Here is a 22,785-nt window from a genome sequence, read left to right as displayed (position 1 = left end):
GTATGTCTGGATTGCATTCATCCAATCCATTCCATGCAATTTGCACCTAATTGTCAGGATCTGCAGATGTTCCATTCTCTTCCTGCAGCTCTTATCTAGGCTCTACACATTTAAATTGACCAAATGGCCTAGCAGCCCAGAAGCCTTTACTTAATTTTAGTGTCCTGGCCTCTCCAATTTGGCCAGAATTAACAAAAGCACCAGGTCACTTTTTTACTGTGGCACAATTCAGCCTTTAAGTTGTCAAAATCTCTCTGCACACACAATGTAACCAATGGAAAGAAATACATTGCAAGGAAATTTATCTGCCATATCTCGTTACTTACCTGATGTCCAAGGGTACAAGATTCATGGTCTTTTGAACAGAATTGACCATGCAGCACATCACAGGAACTGGCCCTTTGGCACACCGTGTCTGTGCCAAACATGATAACAATTTAAACTGCAGAACTGCCTTCCCATAGTCCATATGCCTCAATTCTTTGCCTGTTGAAATGGGGTTAGGAGGGAGAGATAGATCAGCCATGGTGGAGTAGACTTGATGGACCGAATGGCCTAATTCTACTATTCCTTATGATCAGTGGCCCAAAAATGAACATGGAGAATGCAATAAAATCTCATTGGATTCTAGCCAGCACAGACATTTGGTGGACAACACACATTTCACACAGTGTGCCTGCACTGAAACCCCCAGCCTGCAAGTCTGTCCCCTCTGGTTGTGTTGCATTGCCTCCAGTTATTTGTTACACACAGATTTAAAGGGTACTGTTTTGTCTCTGTTTTTTCTTCAGGGCACTGTGTACCTGAGACATGGAAATAACACAATTTATGGCAACAGGATGCTTTGATGATTTGGTTCAGGGGTTCATCTAAAATGTAGCAGATCTAGTTACATAGTACTATGTTTCCTCTGGTGGGACAGTCTAGGATCAGATGCCATAGAATAAAAGGACATGCCTTCAGAAAGGAGATAAGAAGGAATTTCTTTAGTCAGAGGATGGTGAATCCATGGAGGCCAAGTCAATAGATATTTTTAAGGCGGAGATTTACAGATTCTTGATTTGTACAGGTGTCAGGGGTCATGGGGAGAAGGCAGTAGAATGGGAGAGGGGATGATAGATCAGCCATGATTGAATGGCGGAGTCGATTTGAAGGAGCCAAATGGTCTAATTCTGCTCCTATAACTGATGAACTTATGAACATACCTCACTTAGTTCTGTCGTCCTGCCCTTTCTTGTCCCCCACCTGCCCCATCCTCCTCTCCAAAGGTGAGCTTCACCCCATCGACTTTCCTGGGAAAAAAAAGCATATTATACAATAGCCCGTGTTTTACGAGGATGATTGACGAGAAAGGGAAGGAGAGTTGCGTGATTTGCTGAACACACACAAAGAATTCTATTGAATAGAATTGGGTTGGAATTTGGAAAACTGGACAAGAATTCATGACATGCTTTTCATTTTCTACACCATGTCTATGTGATGAGTAATAAATCTCTTTATTAGAAGACATTCCCCCATTTCCCAAATCGCCCCCCTGAAACCCTGACCGATACCATCTTAGCTCTAGATCCCAACCGGAAGAAATGCATCTCTGTTTTGTATAACTTGTTAGGGTCGGTTATATTGAAACCTCATACCTCATTAAAAGCTGCGTGGGAGGGTGAGCTGAATACGAAACTAACAGACCAGCAATGGGACTCTGCCTTGGACTTGACCCATTCTTCCTCCATATGTGCCCGTCATTTCAATCCAATGCAAAGTCCTTCACAAAGTCCACTACACAAATGCAAGATTATCTAGAATTTACCCCGCTGTTAGGGACACCTGCAACAGATGTAATCAATCTCCTGCCAACCATAGCCATATGTTTTGGTCTTGCCCTAAGCTAACAGCCTTTTGGAGGAGTGCTTTCGACTTGATAAGCAGAGCCTACGGCCAGACTATTCCTCCAAACCCACTGTCAGCCATTTTTGGTACCCCTCCCAACACCAACCTCTCTGTTGCGGTGAAACGGGTTCTAGCTTTTACAACCTTGTTAGCCCGGAGACTGATCTTGCTTAACTGGAGGCTCACCTGTCCCCCGACACACACCCGCTATACATGGAACCCTTTCTTGGAACTTGTTAACTCTCTCAACTTGTCCCCGGACTCGGAAGAGGACTGAGTGCTCTCCACCATTGTTCTGCTCTACTGCAGCTGCTCTTCCCTTAACCCCACCCCCCCCCCCCCGCCCCCCCTCGCCACACTTATTTATTTAATTACTTACTTATTTACTGTTATTAGTGACCCCCTTTTTTTTTCTTTTCTTTTTTTAGTACTTTTTGTTTCGTTTATCTTACCATATTTGTGTGGGTGTGTATGTATGTGAGTGTTGTTTGTCCCCGTTTGGTTCCGACCTGATTCGGGTGGGTTGAAGGTGGGTAAGGGTAAGGGCTTTGAGGGTCGCTTACATACTGTTGCACAATTATGCCTTGACTGTCACTGTCTGTTATCATTGTATGTATGCAAATTGCTGTGAAATTCAAATAAAAAGATTTAAATCATAAATCTCTTTTATATCCCACACAGGTGACATTATTAAGTACCAGTGCCTGCCTGGGTTTACACTGCTTGGAAATGAAATATTAACTTGTCGTCTGGGAACACACCTCCAGTTTGAAGGACCACTCCCATCCTGTGAAGGTACAAAGAAAGGTGCATCTGAATTCTCCCTCCTATGCGGCTCTAGAAGTGGTGTCTATTTTTTTAAAACATTTTATATTTTGTTTCGTTGTAGGGGGTGACTATTTAGCCCCTCGACCCTATGCCAGTTCATGGTGCACTCCCAACAATTCCAATGTCCCACAATCTTTTGGTTGTGGCACAGTGGGCGCAGTTGTAGAGTTACTGCCTTTCAGCGTCAGGGTCCTGGGTTCGATCCCGACTATGGGTGCTGTCTGTATGGAGTTTGTACGTTCTCCCCGTGACCGCATGGTTTTTCTCCGAGTTCTTTGATTTCTTCCCACACTTCAAAGACGTACAGGTTTGTAGGTTAAATGGCTTGGTATAAGTGCAAATTGTCCCTAATGTGTGTAGGACAGTGTAAATGTGCGGGGAACGTTGGTCGGTGCGGACTCTGTGGGCCGAAGGGCCTGTTTCCGTGCTGTATCTCTAAACTAAACAAAACTATTTTGTCTCACGTGCCCATCAACTGCTCCAATTCGCTTGGTGCCACCTACACTGATGACAATAGAGTGGTCAGTCAACCTACCACTATGTCCTTGAGCTGTGGGAGGAGGCCAGAGCTCCAGGAAGAAATTCCTGAGGTGACAGGTAGAACTGCACACAGACTGCACCCAAAGTCAAGCTGAACAGGGTTGCTGGAGATCTGAGGCAGTAACTCAATGCCCTGCACTGCTATGCCACCCTTACACTCACTAGTTTGTTTACGTTTAGTTGGGGTTATATGTTATCTGTTCAGTAGGAGACTGCAGATGCTGGAATCGGGGGAACAAATTATCTGCTGGAGGAATAGCATTTGTGGAGTGGAAAATAATTGACAACATTTCAGGTCGAAACCCTCCATCCGGAGTCAAAGACTCGTGGAGTAATTCAGTACAAAAATAGGCCCGTTTTCCCAACCTACAGCTTTAATGATGAACCTGTCTCACATTAGCTTGGGACTTGAACCAGAATGAGAATTAATCTATGCGCTAGATCGCGGAACAGTTTGTGGGAATATTTTATGTGTACCCTTCTTTCTCCATCCCCACTTCACACCCAGGTTTTCTTTGGCAACTGCATAGCTATCGTGGAGGGTGACTGGATTTAAATCATTGGCTTGCTTTCCAGTGGTCAATGCGGAAATGGTGCAGTAAATGCAATCTCCGAACACTGCACTGATTGGGAAATATGCAGGCAATGTTTTAAATGAAAGCAAATGACAGGAGATGTGTGGGGGAAGTTTTTTTATACAGAGAATGGTGGCTGGCTGGAACGCACTGCCAGGTGTTGAAGAGGCTTTTAGTTAGGCAAATAAATATGCAGAGATGAAAGGATATTTGATTAGTGCAGGTGTCATGGTTTTTGGCCCTATATTCGCTGGAGTTTGGAAGAATGAGGTGGAACCTCATTGAAATGTGCAGAATAGTTGGATAGAGTGGATGTGGAGGATATGTTTCCACAAGTGGAAAAGTCTAGGACTAGAGGTTATAGCCACAGAAATAAAGAATGTTCTTGTTGGAAGAAGATAAGGAGGAATTTCTTTACTCAGAGGATGGTGAATCTGTGGAATTCTTTGCCACAGAAGGCAAAGTCAGTGTATATTTTTTAAGGCAGAGATTAATTCTTGACTAGTACGGGTGTCAGGTTATGGGGAGAAGGCAGGACAATGGGTTTAGGAGGAAGAGATAGATCAGCCATGATCAAATGGTATAGTAGACTTGATGGGCCGAATAGCCTTATTCTACTCCTATTACTTATGATCTTATGAGAAAGTAGGAGAATGGGGTTGAGAGGGAAAAATGAATCAGCCATGATTGAACAGCCGAGCAGATGGGCCGAATGGCCTAATACTGCTCTTATAACATAAACATATATGGATTACATGCAGGCAACAGGCAGTTTGATTTGGCATCATGTTTGGCACAGACATTATGGGCCAAAGGACCTGTTCCTGCGTTGTACTGTTTTATATTCTCTGAAAGTGTAGATAAACCATCTTAATGATGTTTTTTTTAAGTACATTTCACCAATTTAGGTTTTTTTGTAGGTTAGACATTGGGGCTTAACACAGCACCTTTCAACGCACTAAAAATGGCTGCAATCCAATATCTAGGCAACTGTATTTAGTGATATCGACCAGAAGTACATTTTAGACAGATGATGCTGAAGCTAAGCCACTGCAGGGCTGCCAAGATCCAATGGGAGAATAATCATCATCTATTGCACAACACTGCCACCTATTGCTAATTGTCAGGAAATGCATGAAGCCAAAGATCAGAGCCCACGAGAATGTGTCCTCCAACTGTTTTGCATGCAAATGCTTAGCATGTTCATTGGTTATCTGAGCAGATTTAGACCATCAATCCTATTCGCCATTCAATTGTGGCTTTTTCATCATTTGCATTCACTGGAGCATTAAAGAAAAGGGTGAAACAAAAGTGGGGTAAATAGGGTCTAATTGACTTTAAGATATAACTCCAAGCAGCCCTTGCTCTCCCTCTCTCTAAATCCCCTCCCCCTTCCCAGTTCTCCAACCAGTCTTACTGTCTCTGACGGTACACAAAAATGCTGGAGAAACTCAGCGGGTGCAGCAGCATCTATGGAGCGAAGGAAATAGGCGACGTTTCGGGCCGAAACCCTTCTTCAGACTGAAACCCTTCGTCAGACTTCCCTACCATTCCTTGACCTCACCATCTCCATCGCAGGGGACAGACTTCTGAAATACCTCCGTTACATTGACGACTGCTTTGGGGCCACCTCCTGCACCCACACACAACTGACTGACTTCATCCACTTCACCACCAACTTCCATCCGGCACTCCAATACACCTGGACCATTTCCGACACTTCCCTACCATTCCTTGACCTCACCATCTCCATCGCAGGGGACAGACTTCTGACCGACATACACTATTTATTTAATATCTCCTTACTGTCTCTGACTACATTTTATCTCTGTACCGCCCACTTCCCTGACATCAGCCTGAAGAACGGTCTCGACCCAAAACGTCACCCATTCCTTCTCTCCAGAGATGCTGCCTGTCTCGCTGAGTTACTCCAGCATTTTGTGTCTGTTTCGATCTAAACCAGCATCTGCAGTTCTTTCCTACACAAGATATAACAAAATGGATATAAAATTATTTAGTTATTCTTTCAGAAACACGATTAAAGTTTTGTACATTTTTAAAAGTTATATATTAGTAGATTAAATATGTGAATCTTGATTCAAGCCCAGCTTTCTTCAAAGCCAGCAAACCAGCATGAAATAACTTTGAGTTGTTTACTTTAAAGAGCAAGTCCACAGTTCTTAAAAAAACCACGTTAAATCAGCATTAAATTACCATTAGTTCAATATTAAAAGGATGGCCAATACTGATGAAGTAGGAAAGTCGTGTCACACATCATGAGTTTGAACACATGCAGATGAAGACAGCGACAAGGAGTTTACTGCAGAGCTGGAGCCTGCCCAACCTAATGCCTGATCCAGAAGACAATTACAATATATGATTACAACAAAGAAGAGTTAGTTTCAATTGGATGTGTGATGGCCATAAAAATATAAACATAAATATTCTCTGAAGAAATGTCAGTACACGGCACGGTGGCACAGTGCTAGAGTTGCTGCCTCACAGCGCCAGAGACTCTGGCTCGATCCTGACCATGGGTGCTGCTTGCACGGAGTTTGTACGTTCCTCCCATGACACACGTGGGTTTTCTCCGCGTGCTCCGTTTCCCTCCCCCACACTCCAAAGACATACAGGTTTGTAGGTTAATTGACTTGGTATATAATTGTAAATTGTCCGTAGTGTGTGTAGGATACTGTTAGTGTGCGGGGATTGCTGGTCAGCACCGACTCGGTTGGCTGAAGAGCCTGTTTCTGTGCTGTATCTCTAAACTAAAACTAAACTAAACCAAAACGGGAATGTTTCTGCAAATCAATCTCAAAATGTGTTGAAAATTTAATGAGCCTACACACATTAATTGTGGTGAACTCATCACATCGGAAACATGCAGCCTGGTCGCTGCATTGATGTCAATATTTAGATATTACTTGACCACAAGGGTATAATGTAGCTGGAACAACATTGGACAGTCATTTCTATAAATGAATCTGACTTTGGAATCACTAACGGATGGCAGGACTTGGAAGGGGATAGGCTACGAGGACTTAGGATGATTCAGTGGTGAAGCTTTTGGAAAGGAGGAAAGATGGTTCCTAGAAGCTTTTCAGCTCCAGGTTTGGAAGCCAAAGGAGCATATAATGCTGGAGTGTCAAAAGCCAAGTGACACAAAGCCAAGTGTCAAGCCCCGAGGACTAGGATGTGATGCCACAGTACTTCAATAACCCTATGGAGTGCCAGGACCAGTGAATACATTGTCAAGTACACCACCCACCTGTTAAAGAAACACTCTTGGAGCACTGATGGCACATCGTTCACCAAACAACAAGCTCCAACATTCAGGACTCAGATGATGCATACATATGCTCCAGCATGCCCAATGTACAGTTGCAAACCAGACACCCATATTTCACAGCCTGTGCACGTCCAGCCATTTAAGCATAACAACCACATCTCCCAAATGGATTGCATGCCTGTAAGTGGGGCACCTCACTCTCCTCCATCAACAAGGTGGCATAAATTAGTTGGATGCGACTGGAAATTGAGATGTCATAAACCCTCAGGAAATGGTGCTAACCAGTGCTGGGATGACCATTACTCTGGCTGCAATGGAAGTTGGGCATAATCCATTCTAGCTGAAGATATCCTCTTAACTCAACTAATCCGCCTTTACACAGCCCACTTCATCTCTAAACTTTGTTCTTTCCTGATCTAATTCCTCTCTAAACTATGTTCTTTCCTGAATCAAGGGATATGGGGAGAAGGCAGGCACGGGTTATTGATTGGGGACGATCAGCCAAGATCACAATGAATGGCGGTGCTGGCTTGAAGAGCCGAATGGCCTTCTCCAGCATCTATGTCTCTATGTTTCTAACCCTATTCAGGCAACAGGATTAGCTGGAGTACTGAGCTCCAAAATGGCAGCATCACCGTCAAATACACAGTGGGTATTAATTAATGTCATCAATCTGTTTGCTGTTTTAAAGGTTAGTGGGCATTCACTGTGTCTGAGTTGAGGATCTCATCAATTTGCACACTCTGAATAATATTTTAGACCATTAATGGTAACTGAGCCCAATTTTTTGTTCATCCTCTTCTCCATTCATCACTTTCAGCGCAGGGATTTAGAGATGAACAATAATTAGATTATATTGATTCCTTATCCTAAGTGTCAAGTGGCCATTGTCTGACTGACGAGTTAACTACAAAAAAATCACCACTGTTATAATCTACTTATTATAAAACAAATTGACCATATTCAGTAAAAACCGAGGTGAGTTGTTGTTTTCAACGGATCAGCGGTCAAGTGCTTGGATGAGATTGATTATGCTCATTTTGTACTAGGAGGTTTTCAACTAATGTCACTTTATAAATGCCTAAAGGTAATTGCATTGCCAGAATGTTCTAATGAGAACTGCAGTCTCTTTAATGACAAAAAACAGCCAGACAACATGGAAATGACAGATCTGAAATAGGGATATAAATGTTTTTGTCATTAGTGAGAGACTTACATGTACGGAGCACATTATCACAATCTCAGATAAATGCTTCAATTCCCTCAAAACTTTCAGAAATCAACTATTGAACAGCAGTACACTTGGGACATTAAATGCACCCTATGTTGACCTTGGAATAGTACCAGTCATTTGCACATGATTGTGAAATGCAAGCTGGCTTTATAATGGAAACATGTTTAATAGCCTTGTAAAGATATATAATGAGAATAATTATAGAAACATAGAAACATGGAAAATAGGTGCAGGAGTAGCCCATTCGGCCCTTCGAGCCAGCACCGCCATTCAATATGATCATGGCTGATCATCTAAAATCAGTTCCCCATTCCTGCTTTTTCACCATATCACTTGATTCCTTTAGCCCTAAGAGTTAAATCCAACTCTCTCTTGAAAATATCCAGTGAATTGGCCCCCACTGCCTTCTGTGGCAGAGAATCCCACATATTCACAACTCTCTGGGTAAAAATGGTTTTCCTCATCTTAGTTCTAAATGGCCTACCCCTTATTCTTGAACTGTGACCCCTGGTTCTGGACTCCCCCAACATCTGAAACATTTTTCCTGCATCTAGCCTGTCCAATCCTTTAAGAAATGTTTACATTTCTATAAGATGCCCTCTCATCCTTCTAAATTCCAGTGAATACATGCCCAGTCGACCCATTCTTTCATAATATGTCAGTCCCGCCATCAGGGGAATAAACCTGGTGAACCTACCCTGCACTCCCTCAATAGCAATAATGGCCTTCCGCAAATTAGGAGACCAAAATTGCACACAATACTCCAGGTGCGGTCTCACTAGGGCCCTGTAGTAGGACAACTGCAGTATGAATTCCTTGCTCCCAAACTCAAATCCTCTCGCAATGAAGGCCAACATGCCATTAGCTTTCTTCACTGCCTGCAGTATCTGCATATTTACTTTCAGTGACTGATGTACAAGCACACCCAGGTCTCATTACACCTACCCTATTCCTAATTGGACACCATTCAGATAAGAATCTGCCTTCCTGTTCTTGCCACCAAAGTGGATAATCTCACATTTATCCGCATTATATTGCATTGACCATGCATCTGCCCATTCACCCAACCTATCCAAGCCTCAAAGCTTCCTCCGCGCAGCTCACACTGCCACCCAGCTTTATGTCACCCGCAAACTTGGAGATGTCACATTTAATTCCCTCGTCTAAATCGTTAATATATATTGCAAATAACTGGTGTCCCAGCACTGAGCCTTGCGGCACCCCACTAGTCACTGCCTGCCTTTCTGAAAAGGACCCGTTAATTCCTACTCTTTGCTTCCTGTCTGCCAACCAGTTCTCTATCCATGTCAATTCCCTACCCCCTATACCATGTGCTGTAATTTTGCACACTGATCTCTTGTGTGGGATCTTTTCAAAGGCTTTTTGAAAGTCCAGATAAACCACATCCACTGGCTCTCCCTTACCCATTCTACTTGTTACATCCTCAAAGAATTCCAGAAGATTAGTCAAGCTTGATTTCCCCTTTAAAAATCCATGCTGACTTTGACCGATCCTGTCACTGCTTCCCAAATGCGATGCTATTACATCTTTAATAATCGACATCTTCTCCACTGCCGATGTAAGCCTAACTGGTCTATAATTCCCCATTTTCTCTCTCCCTTCTTTCTTAAAAAGTGGTTACAATGGCTACCTTCCAGTCCACAGGAACTGATCCAGAGTCGAGAGAACATTGGAAAATGATCATCAATTCATCCACGGTTTCTGGGGTCACCTCCTTGAGTACTCTGGGATGCAGACTATCAGACCCTGGGGATTTATCTGCCTTCAGCCCCAACAGTTTACCTAACACCATTTCCTGACAAATGTTAATTCCCTTCAGTTCCTCCCTCCCACTGGATCCTCGGTACCCTAGTATTTCTGGGAGATTGTTTGTGTCTACCTTAGTGAAGACAGAACCATGTTCAACTTCTTGTTTCCTTGTTGCCCATTATAAATTCACCTGTCTCTGATTGTAAGGGACCTACATTTGTCTTAACTAATATTTTCCTTTTTACATATCTATAAAAGCTTTTACAGTCAGTTTTTATATTCCTCACAAACTTTCTTTCATGTTATTTTTTTCTCCCTTTTTAATTAACGCCTTTGTGCTCCTCTGTTGAGTTCTAAACTTCTCCCAGTCTCTGCTGCTACCTCTGTCCAACTCATATGCCTCTACCTTGCATTTAACACTATCCTTGATTTCCCTCATTCGCCACTGTTGAGCCGCCTTCCCCATTTTATTTTTTTTGCCAGACAGGGATGAACAATTTTTGGAGTTCATCCATGCGGTCTTTAAATCTTTGCCATTGCATCTCCACCGTCTACCCTTTAAATATAATTTGCTGGTCTATCCCAGCCAAGTCCCATCTAATCCCTTAAAAGTCTCCTTTCTTTAAGTTCAGGACCCTAGTCTCTGAATTAACTGTGTCACTCTCCATCCTAATGCAAAATTCCACCATATTATGGTCATTGTTGCCCAAGGAGCTTTGCACAACAGGATCGCTATCTGATTCTTCCTCATTACACAATACCCAGTCTAGGATGGCCTGTCCTCTAGTCGGTTCTTCTCCATATTGGTTTAAAAAACCATGCCGTTTCCATTGCAGGAAATCCTCCTCCTCAGCGCTGTTACCAATTTGGTTGGCCCAATCTATATGTAGATTAAAGTCACCCATGATAACCGCTGTACCTTTGCTACACGCATCCCTAATTTCTTGCTTGATGCTATATCCAGTCTCCCTACTGCTGTTTGGTGGTCTGTATACCACTCCAACAAGCGTTTTCTGACCTTGGCTATTTCGCAGTTCTACCCATACCACATCAAAGTTAATGTCTCTCCTTGCTATTGCATTAATCTCCTTTAATCAGCAATGCCACCCCACCACATCTTCCTTTCTGTCTATCTTTCCTGAATATTGAATACTCCTGCATGTTTAGTTCCCGACCTTGCTCACCCTGGAGCCATGTCAACAATATAATTTCCCTTAAATATTAACTGCGCATTCAATTCATCCAACCTATTACAAATGTTCCTCACATTAAAGGGCCTGTCCCACTTATGCGACTTTTTCGGCGACTGTCGGCACCCATCATAGGTCGTTACATGTTGAAAATCCAGTGGCGACGAGAACAAGGTACGACTCTTTGGGCGACTACTCACGACCATACAGGCTTCACCCCACGACATGTCGCCAGGGTGTCGCGTGTATGGTCGTGGGTAGTCTCCTCAGTTGCCCAAAAGCTTTGTAGCGTCCTTCTGGTCGCCGCTGAATTTTCAACATGTTGAAAATTTTCGGCGACCTGTAACGACCAGTCGCCGAAAAAGTCGCGTAAGTGGAACAGGCTCTTAAGGCAGAAAGCTTTCAGGTTTGTTTTTCTTATCTCCTTTCGACCTTTTGCTTCGGTCCTCCTTTTATGGCCCTGTGTCTCGTTGCATTGGTTCCCATCCCCCTGCTCTGTTAGTTTAAATGTGACCTTTCCTACACTCTCTTCCCCATTAACTGTACGCACACGCTTCCATGTTGTTGATTCCACCCCCATTATGAAGTAAAATGAATGAAAGCCGTCTTTTACTTCTGAAATTAGTTCTTAACTGTGATTTGTGACGCTTACTATATAATTATTAAGACCATGGAGCTTTTATTAAAGATAGCCTTTTTCGTGCAATTATTAGAATACCTTGAATTGTCTTCAATTTTTTTCGCTCTTTTCCTTTCACTCTTTCTCTCTCTCGCTCATTTTCTGTCTCACTTATTTTCTTTCCTGCTCATTTGATCTTGTTTATTTTCACTCTCTCACCTCTTACTTCTCTCTTCACTTTATCTTCTCTCTTTCTCTATCTCTATCTCCTCTCTCTATCTTTTCTCTTCCTTTTCTCATGTTTTTCAGTGCATTTTAGAGAGTTCAAGGGTTGTATGTTTTCCACTCTCTGATGCTCTCATCTGCATTTTTCCCTCTCCTTCAGCCTGCTTCATGTGTCTGCTTTTCTGTTGAGTTACGAGTTTGTTATGTTCTTGGTTCTTTTATGTTCTTGTTTCTTTCTCTGTTATTTTCAGTGCACATCTCTCCCTTCTTGCCCTGTCTTTTTTTCCAGTAACAGATGTGAGCAACACGGCTATTTGTTGGTGGTAGAGGTCATCTGTATATTCAATAAATGAAAAACTAAATCCGGTCTGACATACTATACCTACTTTTCTGATATTGCAGCTTTATCCCTCATGGTTTGGAGATACATCTTATTCACGGCAAATATTTTTGACATGTATCCTGCAATTGCTACATGAAGCCCCAGATGATTTGGTATCACCCACTACGCAGTGTGTACAGTATGAGCTTTACCCAAGCAAATGGACAGAATGGCCTGAATACATTTATGTCACAATTTCTCTATGAAGAAAGACAATGCAACACAGTAAATCTTCCAAACATCTGGTTGAGGCTGGTTGCTTTTTGAACAGTAAAATTCCATTATGCCATGAAGGCACCTATTTTCAGCTCCATATTGAACCAAGGTAAAATAAGCAACATGACTGATGAAGTTCAAAGGGCTTCATTTTGCACCTATTCCCTGTGTGACTTCAAATAACGCGACTTATTTCTTGGGAGAGTTGAGGAGGGGTAAACAAGTAATTTGCGAATGATTCAAAAGGTCATGCTATAAATAACTGATCAAGGTTCACCGATTCCATGAAATACCCAGTCTGTGCATCCAGTAACAGTTGTCAAATGCTGTGATTTACTTGCACAGATTACTTAGCTATGCTGCAGCAGGCATTTTCTGTCACTCCTGCTGACTGTGGTGTACTTGTGGCCATCTCGGATCAAAGCATAAAAGAAGATGACAGTAACTTGAGTTGATCTGTGCTGCAGAATGAATTTCAGCTGAGTGCCTCACAGAAACATAGAAAATAGGTGCAGGAGAAGGCCATTTGGCCCTTCGAGCCAGCACCGCCATTCATTGTGATCATGGCTGATTACCCACAATCAGTGACCCGTGCCTGCCTTCTCCCCATATCCCTTGATTCCACTAGCCCCTAGAGCTCTATCTACAGTAACTCCCTTTTAAATTCATCCAGTGAATTGGCCTCCACTGCCTTCTGTGGCAGAGAATTCCACAAAATCACAACTCCCTGGGTGAAATAGTTTTTTTTCCTCAAATAATATCAGGCCTGGAAATTGTATATGAACATTGCTGAAGCACTGGTGGTACCTGAAACTGTGAAATATGATAGCATCTGATGCAAAAATGGTCCGAGGACTGACATACCAAAGCAGAAATAAAATATGATGTAGAAGGTTTCCAGATTCTTACAATATGAGAATATTAATATGATATTTATGTTACTAAACAAGTCATTTAGCAGTGAATAGTGTAGGCTCATAATCTGATGTCATGAGTTAATATCCTATCGCTGCAACTTTAGAATTTCATTTCAATTATATAAATATGGAATAAAGAAATCTCGTATTACTGGCAGTGGTCATGAAATTTTGAATAATTGCAGTTAAAAAATAATTTAGTTCATTCGTATCTTTAAGGGGAGGGAATCTGGTGCCTAATCTCAAAAAAAGACACAAAGTGCTGGAGTATCTCAAAGGGTCAGGCCGCATTTCTGGAGAACATGGATAGGTGACATTTTGGGTCGGGAACCTTCTTCAGACTGGTGCCTTATCTCATCTTACCTGTAGAAACTCCAGACCCACTTCAAACTGATTGACTATTTACTGATACTGTTAATAGTTGCAGCTTTTTGCACAAATCCAGAATAAATAAAATGCATTAAGCAAGGAACTGTAATTATTCACACTTATATTGGTTTAATCAATTCATCAGAACTGAATTTCAGAAGCAGCATACTCAGTGCACTGACCAAGAATATATTTCTATTCAATTAATTTTAATTTTTACATTAGAAAATACTAAGTTGTGTCAAAGCATTGTATTTAAGCATTAGAATGGCTCAGCTTATTTATAAGAAAAGGCAGAGTAAATGACATTTGGGGCATCTCCCATGAGATTCTCAGAACTGTATAAAATCGCCTGTCTTGTGACATTTTCACTCTGCTGCCTTGATAGATAGACTGACAGTTCCGAGTTAGTCTGCAGCAAAATGATTCTGTCTGGCCAAAACCAAAAATCAGTGCCTGGGCTCCTCCTGTGAAATAAGTGCCCATCCACTAATTAATTTTGTGATATAGGGCCTTCAGTTCCTCTGAGTGGTTCCTTGGGGATATTTGTGTCCAACACACTATTGAGAATAGACTTTAAGGATGATTCCTCCATGACAAAGTGGCGTAGCGATAGAGCTACTGCCTTACAGCGCCAGAGACCGGGGTTCGATCCTGACCACAGGTGCTGTCTGTACAGAGTTTGTATGTTCTCCCCATGGTGACCTGTGTGGGTGTTCTCCGAGATCTTTGGTTTCCTCCCATACTCCAAAGACGTGCAGGTTTGTAGGTTAGTCGGCTTGGTTTAAATGTAAAATTGTCTCTAGTATGTGTAGGGTAGTGTTAATGTGCAGGGATCACTGGTCGGTGGGCAGAAGGTCCTGTTTCACTAAACTAAACTAAATTATTTTATCGAATCAAAGTGATGTGATTTGATGTAATTTATATTTTGCTTATTTGATGCAGCACATTGCCCAATGAACGAGATCCTCATGGATTCCTCAGGAGTCATCGTAAGTCGAAGTTTCCCAGGAAATTATCGACATTTCCAGGCCTGCTCATGGATTATTAAAGTGGATCCAGGCTACAACGTTACTCTTCAGATTGAATACTTTCAGAGTGAACGACAGTTTGACGAACTGGAAATATATGACGGTAAACTAATAATTCACAATATTAATACTAACCTGCTGTCGATATGTTGCACATGTACATTTTATAATGGAACCTTATTTTGTTCTCCTTACTTTTTCTTCTCTGGTCGAAAATAATGTTTTCACAAGCTTTGGTTTATGGGACATTAATCCCCCATTACATCCCTCATATTCCATGAATCCAGCTGTTATCAAGCTGTACAATACCAGAACAATCAGAAAAATATTTGATCATGATGCAAACTAATGTATTTATGTCTATTCTCAGAGGTGTGAAGGCCCCGCTTCTGATTTGACTTCCATTTCTCTGTCGCAGCCCAGGAAGAGGGCGATTCTTATTACCACTTTACTTACTTTACTTACTTTTGAACCACATCCTAATATTGTAATTGTTCATAAGTTATAAGTTACAGGAGCAGAATTAAACCCATCAAGCCTACTCCAACATTCAATCATGGCTGATCTATCTTCCCCTCTCAACCCCATTCTCCTGCCTTCTCCCCATAACTCCTGACACCCGTACTAATCAAGAATCCGTCAATCTTCACCTTAAAAATATCCATCTATCCACCACCCTCTGACAAAATTAATTCCACCTCATCTCCTTTCTAAAAGTACGTCCTTCTGTTCTGAGGCGATGGTCGCTGGTCCTCGACTCTCCCACTAGTGGAATCATCCCCTCCAATAGTAACTGAAAACCAAAGGTATTAGGCTATTTTGTCAATATCACTCAATGCAGTGAATTTACTCACTGCATTTTGGGAGAAATTGATTCATTGTATTGTCAAGCAGCGTCCTTAGTGTTGGGGAATCAAGAACCTGAGTACACGGGTTTAAGATGAAAGGAGAAAGATTTAATGGGAACTTGAGTGGCAACTTTTTCAACTCAGAAGATGGTAGGTATATGGCCCACCAAGTCCATGCTGACCATCGATCACCCGTACCCTCATTCTATGTCCCACACACAAGGGACAATTTACAGAAGCCAATTAACCCACAAACCTGTACGTCTTTGGGATGTGCGAGGAAACTGGAGCACCTGGAGAAAACCCATGTAGTCACAAGGAGAACGTACAAACTCCATGCAGACAGCACCCGTAGTCATGATCGAACTCGGGTCACTGGCACTGTGAGGCAGCAACTCTACCGCTACACCACCGTGCCACCTCCATGAAGACTTAGTCTTCACATTTTCCTCAGTCAATTACTTGAAAATCAAGGTTATGATGATTAACATTCAGTTTGTTGAAATTTGCATTTAGATTATTCTTTTAAATCTACAGAGTTCTGGCATTAAAAAAATTGAATCAAGAGAATGACATGCATTACCTGTCAAAACATGCTTTTTCCATGTCTCCACTTTGAGACCTTCTGTTTCAGCCATCACATTTCCACTGTGCCTTTTGATATATTCTGCATATGCCACTTGAAACAGCATGGTGCAAAATTAATCTAGAGTGTCTGAGTGCAAGTGGAGTAGGTTGCTTCATTACATGAAAAGCCAGGTGATGTGTGTGAATTCTTAACTCAAATTTTGATGTTATCAACAGGTCCCTCGAGTCAAAACCCACTGCTCATCTCCCTCAGTGGCAACTACACATCTCCAATAACGGTAGTCAGCTCGGGCAACAAGGTTTACCTCCGCTGGTCATCTGACCATGCCACCAACCGGAAAGGATTCAAGATAAATTATTCAGGTCAGTAGCTCAATGGATATAGTCATTGAATGTCACCTTGCACTTTAGTACAAACAACAGAATGTAGCAGAGGGATACCAACAAGAAAAAACAAATTAAATGCAGTTAAATAGAAACTGTGTGTTCTCATTTGCCTTAAATTCCACTTTACTGCCTGCCGCTACAATTTCAACGGCAGTTAGTCGTAAATGTGGGTTTGTTTGTAACACCAGTGACAATGTTTTTTTACAAGAAAGAGAGGGCGTTCTTTTAGAACGGAGGTTAGGAGGAACCTCTTTAGTCAGTGGGTAGTTAATCTGTGGAACTCATTGCCACAGAGGGCTGTGGAGGTCAAGTCAGTGGATATTTTTAAGGCAGATATTGACAAATACTTGATTAGAACGGGAATCAAGGGTTATGGAGAGAAGACAGGAAAGTGGGATTAGGAGGCAGGGATCAGCCATGATTAAATAGCGAAGTAGAATAGATGGGCCGAATGGCATAATTCTACTATAACTTGTGAACTTGTGATGAATAGAAAGTTGGTGAAAATATCAGTGTTCAAAAACAACACCCTTCATTTACTTTCTCAAATGCAATAAGAACGGTTATTCCTCACTCAATATTTAATGCAAAAAGAAGTTCAAACAGAACATATAATAAATGGCCAGATATATATTTTGGTGATCTTCAGTGGTGTACATTTTGAAAACAGGCTCCTGTTAGATATTTTTGGCTATTTAACAATGTTAACACCCCCATCCCCCCCACCTCCATCAACCAAACACACACAAACCCTCTTATTCATTGCTCATTCATAGAATGAGATGTCCAACACAGAAACAATGGGATGATACACGACCAGAATCATCTCCAAGATCACTGCTGGAAGTGTTGGCATTAAAAAAAACTCACTGACAAAATGAAATTACTTTGGGACGTTCGGTGGCCAGTTTTGATAGGTTCAATCCATGTCAGGAAATGTGTCAGACATCCACTATATTTGGTGAGAAATTATTGAACTAGGACATTGGCCATTGTGTGTAAAGAGAAGGCATTTGAATAAACTTAAATTGATGTATTTTGCCAACCAAGAGACATTTGTTGCTTTTGTCTCAACCTAACCCATTTGATATCAAATTGTGGAAGCTGAGGAATAAAATAAAGAAGTGTGCAGTCATGCAGAACTGATACTTCTTCATTTAATTATGCAGGATATTTTAATTGTGCCTGAACCATCTTCTCCCATTTAAAGAAATTGGTTGTTTAATGTGTTTATTTTTCCAATAATCTTGGTTTGCGGATCTGGTAGATAAAGGATTACATGTCTGCGGATCTGGTAGATAAAGGATTACATGTCTGCGGAAGGGTCTCGACCCGGAACGTCGCCTATTCCTTCTCTCCATAGATGCTGCCTCACCCGCTGAGTTTCTCCAGCATTTTTTGTCTACCTTCGATTTTTCCAGCATCTGCAGTTCCTTCTTAAGCATGTATTACAGCCAGCAAGTTCACATAAAAGTAGGTGCGACCCAACCTGATCAGACTCATCTGATAACAAATAATAAAATAAGCGGTGATAACAAATATATTTGTTAAAATGCAGAACCTATAGAATTGGAATCACTGTTTTCTCTTCATCTCTTCACTTGGATTATCTTCCAAATAATGAGGTTCCAGTTCCATAACTGAAAGAGTACCATGAATCTGACTAACAGTTCAACCAAAATGTGAGCAATACAGTTGCTATATGTAAAAAAAAAAAGGATGCTTTCCTTGAAGTTATTTTTTGCCAGTCAAGAATCTCTCATGAGAGACGGGATCTGATGAAGTCCTTTCATCCTGCTTGTGACATTCAAAATAACCATGGATAAACTGATCTTGACCTCAGCTCCACTCTCCTGCCATTCTCTATAACAATTGGTTTCCGTATAGACTAAAAAGCTCCTTGTATATTTAATACCACTGAATCCATTTCAGTTGCCTGATAACTGATGGGAAGAAAAGATTGTTTACAGCAACATCACCAGAATGTCAACTCAGATTACACACTGAAAATAAATTAAACATAATATTGTTGGTAACCGAAACTATAATGCAGATACTATTGCTCTGTGGCAAAATTAGGAATGACAACATCATTTAACATATTGGAAATGTATTGCTCATGTGGTTTCCATCTAAGCTTCATTTTTCTTATGATAGTAATAATTGTTTTACATTTAGAGTCATGGTTTGGAGCTTTTTAGAGTTTTACTCATTGGTGTTCAGTGGTGCCATAGTTTCAAATAGCATGAACAAGAATAATTAATGGTGGGTTTTCAACAAGTTTTTACGAAGTCAAGAATGAGATGAAATATAGCAATAGGTTGTGATGTTTGCTTGGCTCGACATACAGGCTGTAAAAATCTGGACGGTTTACCTCCTGACTTCCACACACAACCTGAACACAGAGCATCATTATCTCAACCAGATGGGAGACATTACCAGCCTTACTTCATAACTGAATAGAATATGGCACAGTGGCGTGGCAGTAGAGTTGCTGCCTTACAGTGCCAGAGATCCGGGTTCGATCTTGACTATCGGTGTTGTCTGTAGGCAGTTTGTACGTTCCCCTGTGACCTGCATGGGTTTTCTCAGGGTGCTCTGGTTTCCTCTCACACTCTAAAGACATGCAGGTCTGTAGGTTAATCGGCTTGGTATAATTGTAAATAGGCCCTAGTGTGTGTCGGATAGTGTTAGTGTGCAGTCTGCGCAAACTCGGTGAGCCAAAGGGCCTTTTTTTCATGGAATAGAATAGAATTTTAAAAATTGCCTTGTTTCATGAAATAGAATGGGATTTAACACAATAGGTGTCAAGCTTGATCTGGGGAAACATGCACATATAATCCCCCCCCCCCCCCCCCCCCCCCCCATCAGAACTCTGCTGTCCTAGCTTCCTGAACTCTGCAATTATAAATATAGAACATATATAGTCTTATAGTTTGTGCTGAAACAGAGAAATGTATAATATCGAAGAATCGACAGAAATCTACTGCATTGTATTTTGGGAGGAATTGCAGAAAGATTTGAAGATTCTATTTAGAAACGCTGAAACTGAATGGGAAGACAGAAAATTGATCTTGCAATCAGCAAGGAAATCAATAAAAATTTAATGTATGAAGAAATTCCAGCTTTAATTTATCTTCACAGCAGTAATAGCTATATTAATAGCCTGCCTATACCCTGACTGGGGTTGGGTTATAGCTAAATATTATTCACTGGCCTTATTAGCATTTTTTAGGTCACGTTATCACCTTAGTTATTTCCATGCGTTTGCATTCCTAAATTTTATTCCAGGATGAGTTTGTGAGGATAAATTAATCCATCTTCCTTGCCCCCCACCGTTCCTGGCAAGACAATCCTGCAGTCTTATCCATGTTTCAGATATCAATGTAATTGTTCTGTGCTGATATCTAAAGCTGACATAAGCACAAGGACAAAGCCATTAATCTGCAGTATTAGTGTGTGCAGCAGTGTGAGGCCGGGAGAAAGTCTTTCACTAGTCGATAGCAATTCCACATTACAATGTCACAGCTGCTATTAACAAGCCTTTTAAACACAACGTGGTGATCAGACCAGTGCTAAAACAATGCTTGCTGATGCACGAAGCTGCAAAAACTAAAACAGATGATGAGCAACATCAAAGCATGATACCACTGGATCCCTTTTAGATACAGAGGATTGAAGGAGAATATGTCTCTCAGTACATCAAAACTGCAGCTTGCATTCATATTTTGCCTTTTGTTTAGAAATATCCTAGAGTTTCACAAAAGATTAATAGTTTCCAAACCCTCAGACCAGGAATAGACATCATGACCAAGCAAATGCTGAAAATGTTTGCTCCAGAAATGTGACTTCCCATCACCAATTGTACTTAAGGAGTTCAGAAGGAGTTAACAAGTTGCCTTCTTGAACTGTGTTGGAAGAAAACTGCAGATGCTGGTTTAAACCGAAGATAGACACAAAATGCTGGAGTAACTCAGCGGGACAGGCAGCATCTTTGGAGAGATGGAATGGGTGATGTTTCAGGACGAGACACTTCATCAGAAGTCCATGCCAAGTCCATATGCCTTCTTGAACTGCTGTTATTTTTCTGTAAGAGTTAGTCTTCGGGTAATTAGGCCGTGACGTTGAATATATAGTAATATATTCCTGGGCAAGTTAGCGGGTGGTGGAGATAAAGGGGGTTAGGGAGATCAAAGAGGGTTAGGGAGAGCAATACAGAAATTAATTTTTACCAGATGTATTAGACCAAATATTGAATTGGAAGCCAGTGCTGAGACTGACAGTGGTAATCCTAAACACAGAAACAGAAGAACATTGAAGTTGCTTTCTCTGCTGCAATTTGTCATCCTAAAGCTATCCCTCCTGATTCCCAACCTAAGTCCAGTAACAAGCACAGAGATCTCATTGACTTCCTTGTCACTAAAGGTCTGTGCATCCTGTCAATGCCCTGAACCCATATCATGCTTCAGATTCTCTCATTTCTTCCCTCATGCTATTTCCAAGTTTGTCATGTCTATGTGATCCACCTCTTTCTCCAATCACACTATTCCCACACTGCTGCTACCCATTTATTTTACCTTATCGATTTTCTGATGTTGGTAACAATTCTCTCTCTTCAAAATACCCATTACCTCTCCATCCTTGCAAAAACTGGTCCATCTCTAATCTATCCTTTTTCCCCAAAAGGTATCAAACTTGCTGTGGTCTCTCACATCTGCAGGCATAATTCCCGATGCTTAAAATTTTGAAGTAGTTGAATGCCCTTGTGAGTGTACCAGTTCACATAGTCCCAGATGTCAATGATCTGATCATGACAATAGTAACTCGTTATGTTTCTTCATCTGAATATGCCCATTGCCAAGATAGGCCATGCCACTTTCCGTTTGGGCTTGTCGACTGTTGTCTAGTTGAATAGGAACACATCGTCTGGTTCCGTTTTCATCCAGAGAGTTGTAGTCAGGGCATCATCTGCATGACTTTCTGTCCCTGGTCTCACTTCATTGCTTCTTACAGCTCCCCAGGGTCCATCCCTGCTCCTTTCTATTTATTTTCTTCAGAAATATCATTGAACATTCAGTGTCAGGTCTTGTCTGTGCTCTGTTAACATGCATTAACACCTCACCATTGCCCATCTGAACACATCTGCTATTTCTGAGTTGTCAGCTCACACATCAACAACTGCTACTCAATAAGCCAAGCTTCCTCCATCTATACAGTGCCCTCCATAATGTTTGGGACAAAGACCCATCATTTATTTATTTGCCTTTGTACTCCACAATTTGAGATTTGTAATAGAAAAAATCACATGTGGTTAAAGTGCACGTTGTCAGATTTTAATAAAGGCCATTTTTATACATTTTGGTTTCACCGTGTAGAATTTATAGCTGTGTTTATAGATAGACTGGGCAAGGAGCTCTTTCTGCAGTTGTACAAGGCCCTGGTGAGACCACACCTGGAGTATTGTGTGTAATTTTGGTCTCCTAATTTGAAGAGGGACATTCTCGCTATTGAGGGAGTGCAGCGTAGGTTCACCAGGTTAATTTCCGGGATGGCTGGACTGACATATGATGAAAGAGTGGATCGACTGGGCTTATATTCACTGGAATTTAGAAGGATGAGAGTGGATCTTATAGAAACATATAAAATTATTAAGGGATTGGACAGACTAGATGCAGGAAAAATGTTCCCAATGTTGGGGGAGTCCAGAACCAGAGGTCACAGTTTAAGAATAAGAGGTAGGCCATTTAGGACTGAGATGAGGAAAAACTTTTTCATCCAGAGAGTTGTAAATCGGTGGAATTCTCTGCCTACCTCTTATTCTTAAACTGGATGTATTCAAGACAGTGTTGGATGTAGTTCATGGGGCTAACGGAATCAAGGGATATGGGGA

General features: G+C 41.5%; 1 protein-coding gene across 1 annotated transcript in view; it reads left to right on the top strand.

Annotated features, from left to right (window-relative positions):
- Positions 1-22,785, top strand: part of csmd2 (CUB and Sushi multiple domains 2) — a 573,225-nt gene that overhangs the window by 417,830 nt on the left and 132,610 nt on the right. Inside the window, 3 exon segments of the mRNA XM_033045391.1 lie at positions 2,569-2,682; positions 14,987-15,175; positions 16,725-16,871. Coding sequence (XP_032901282.1) covers positions 2,569-2,682; positions 14,987-15,175; positions 16,725-16,871 — 450 coding nt within the window.

The sequence above is a fragment of the Amblyraja radiata genome, chromosome 27, assembly GCF_010909765.2.
Source record: "Amblyraja radiata isolate CabotCenter1 chromosome 27, sAmbRad1.1.pri, whole genome shotgun sequence".
Taxonomy (NCBI): domain Eukaryota; kingdom Metazoa; phylum Chordata; class Chondrichthyes; order Rajiformes; family Rajidae; genus Amblyraja; species Amblyraja radiata.
Note: the sequence above shows the minus strand (reverse complement) of the source record. Positions and strands in the feature narration are given on the sequence as shown.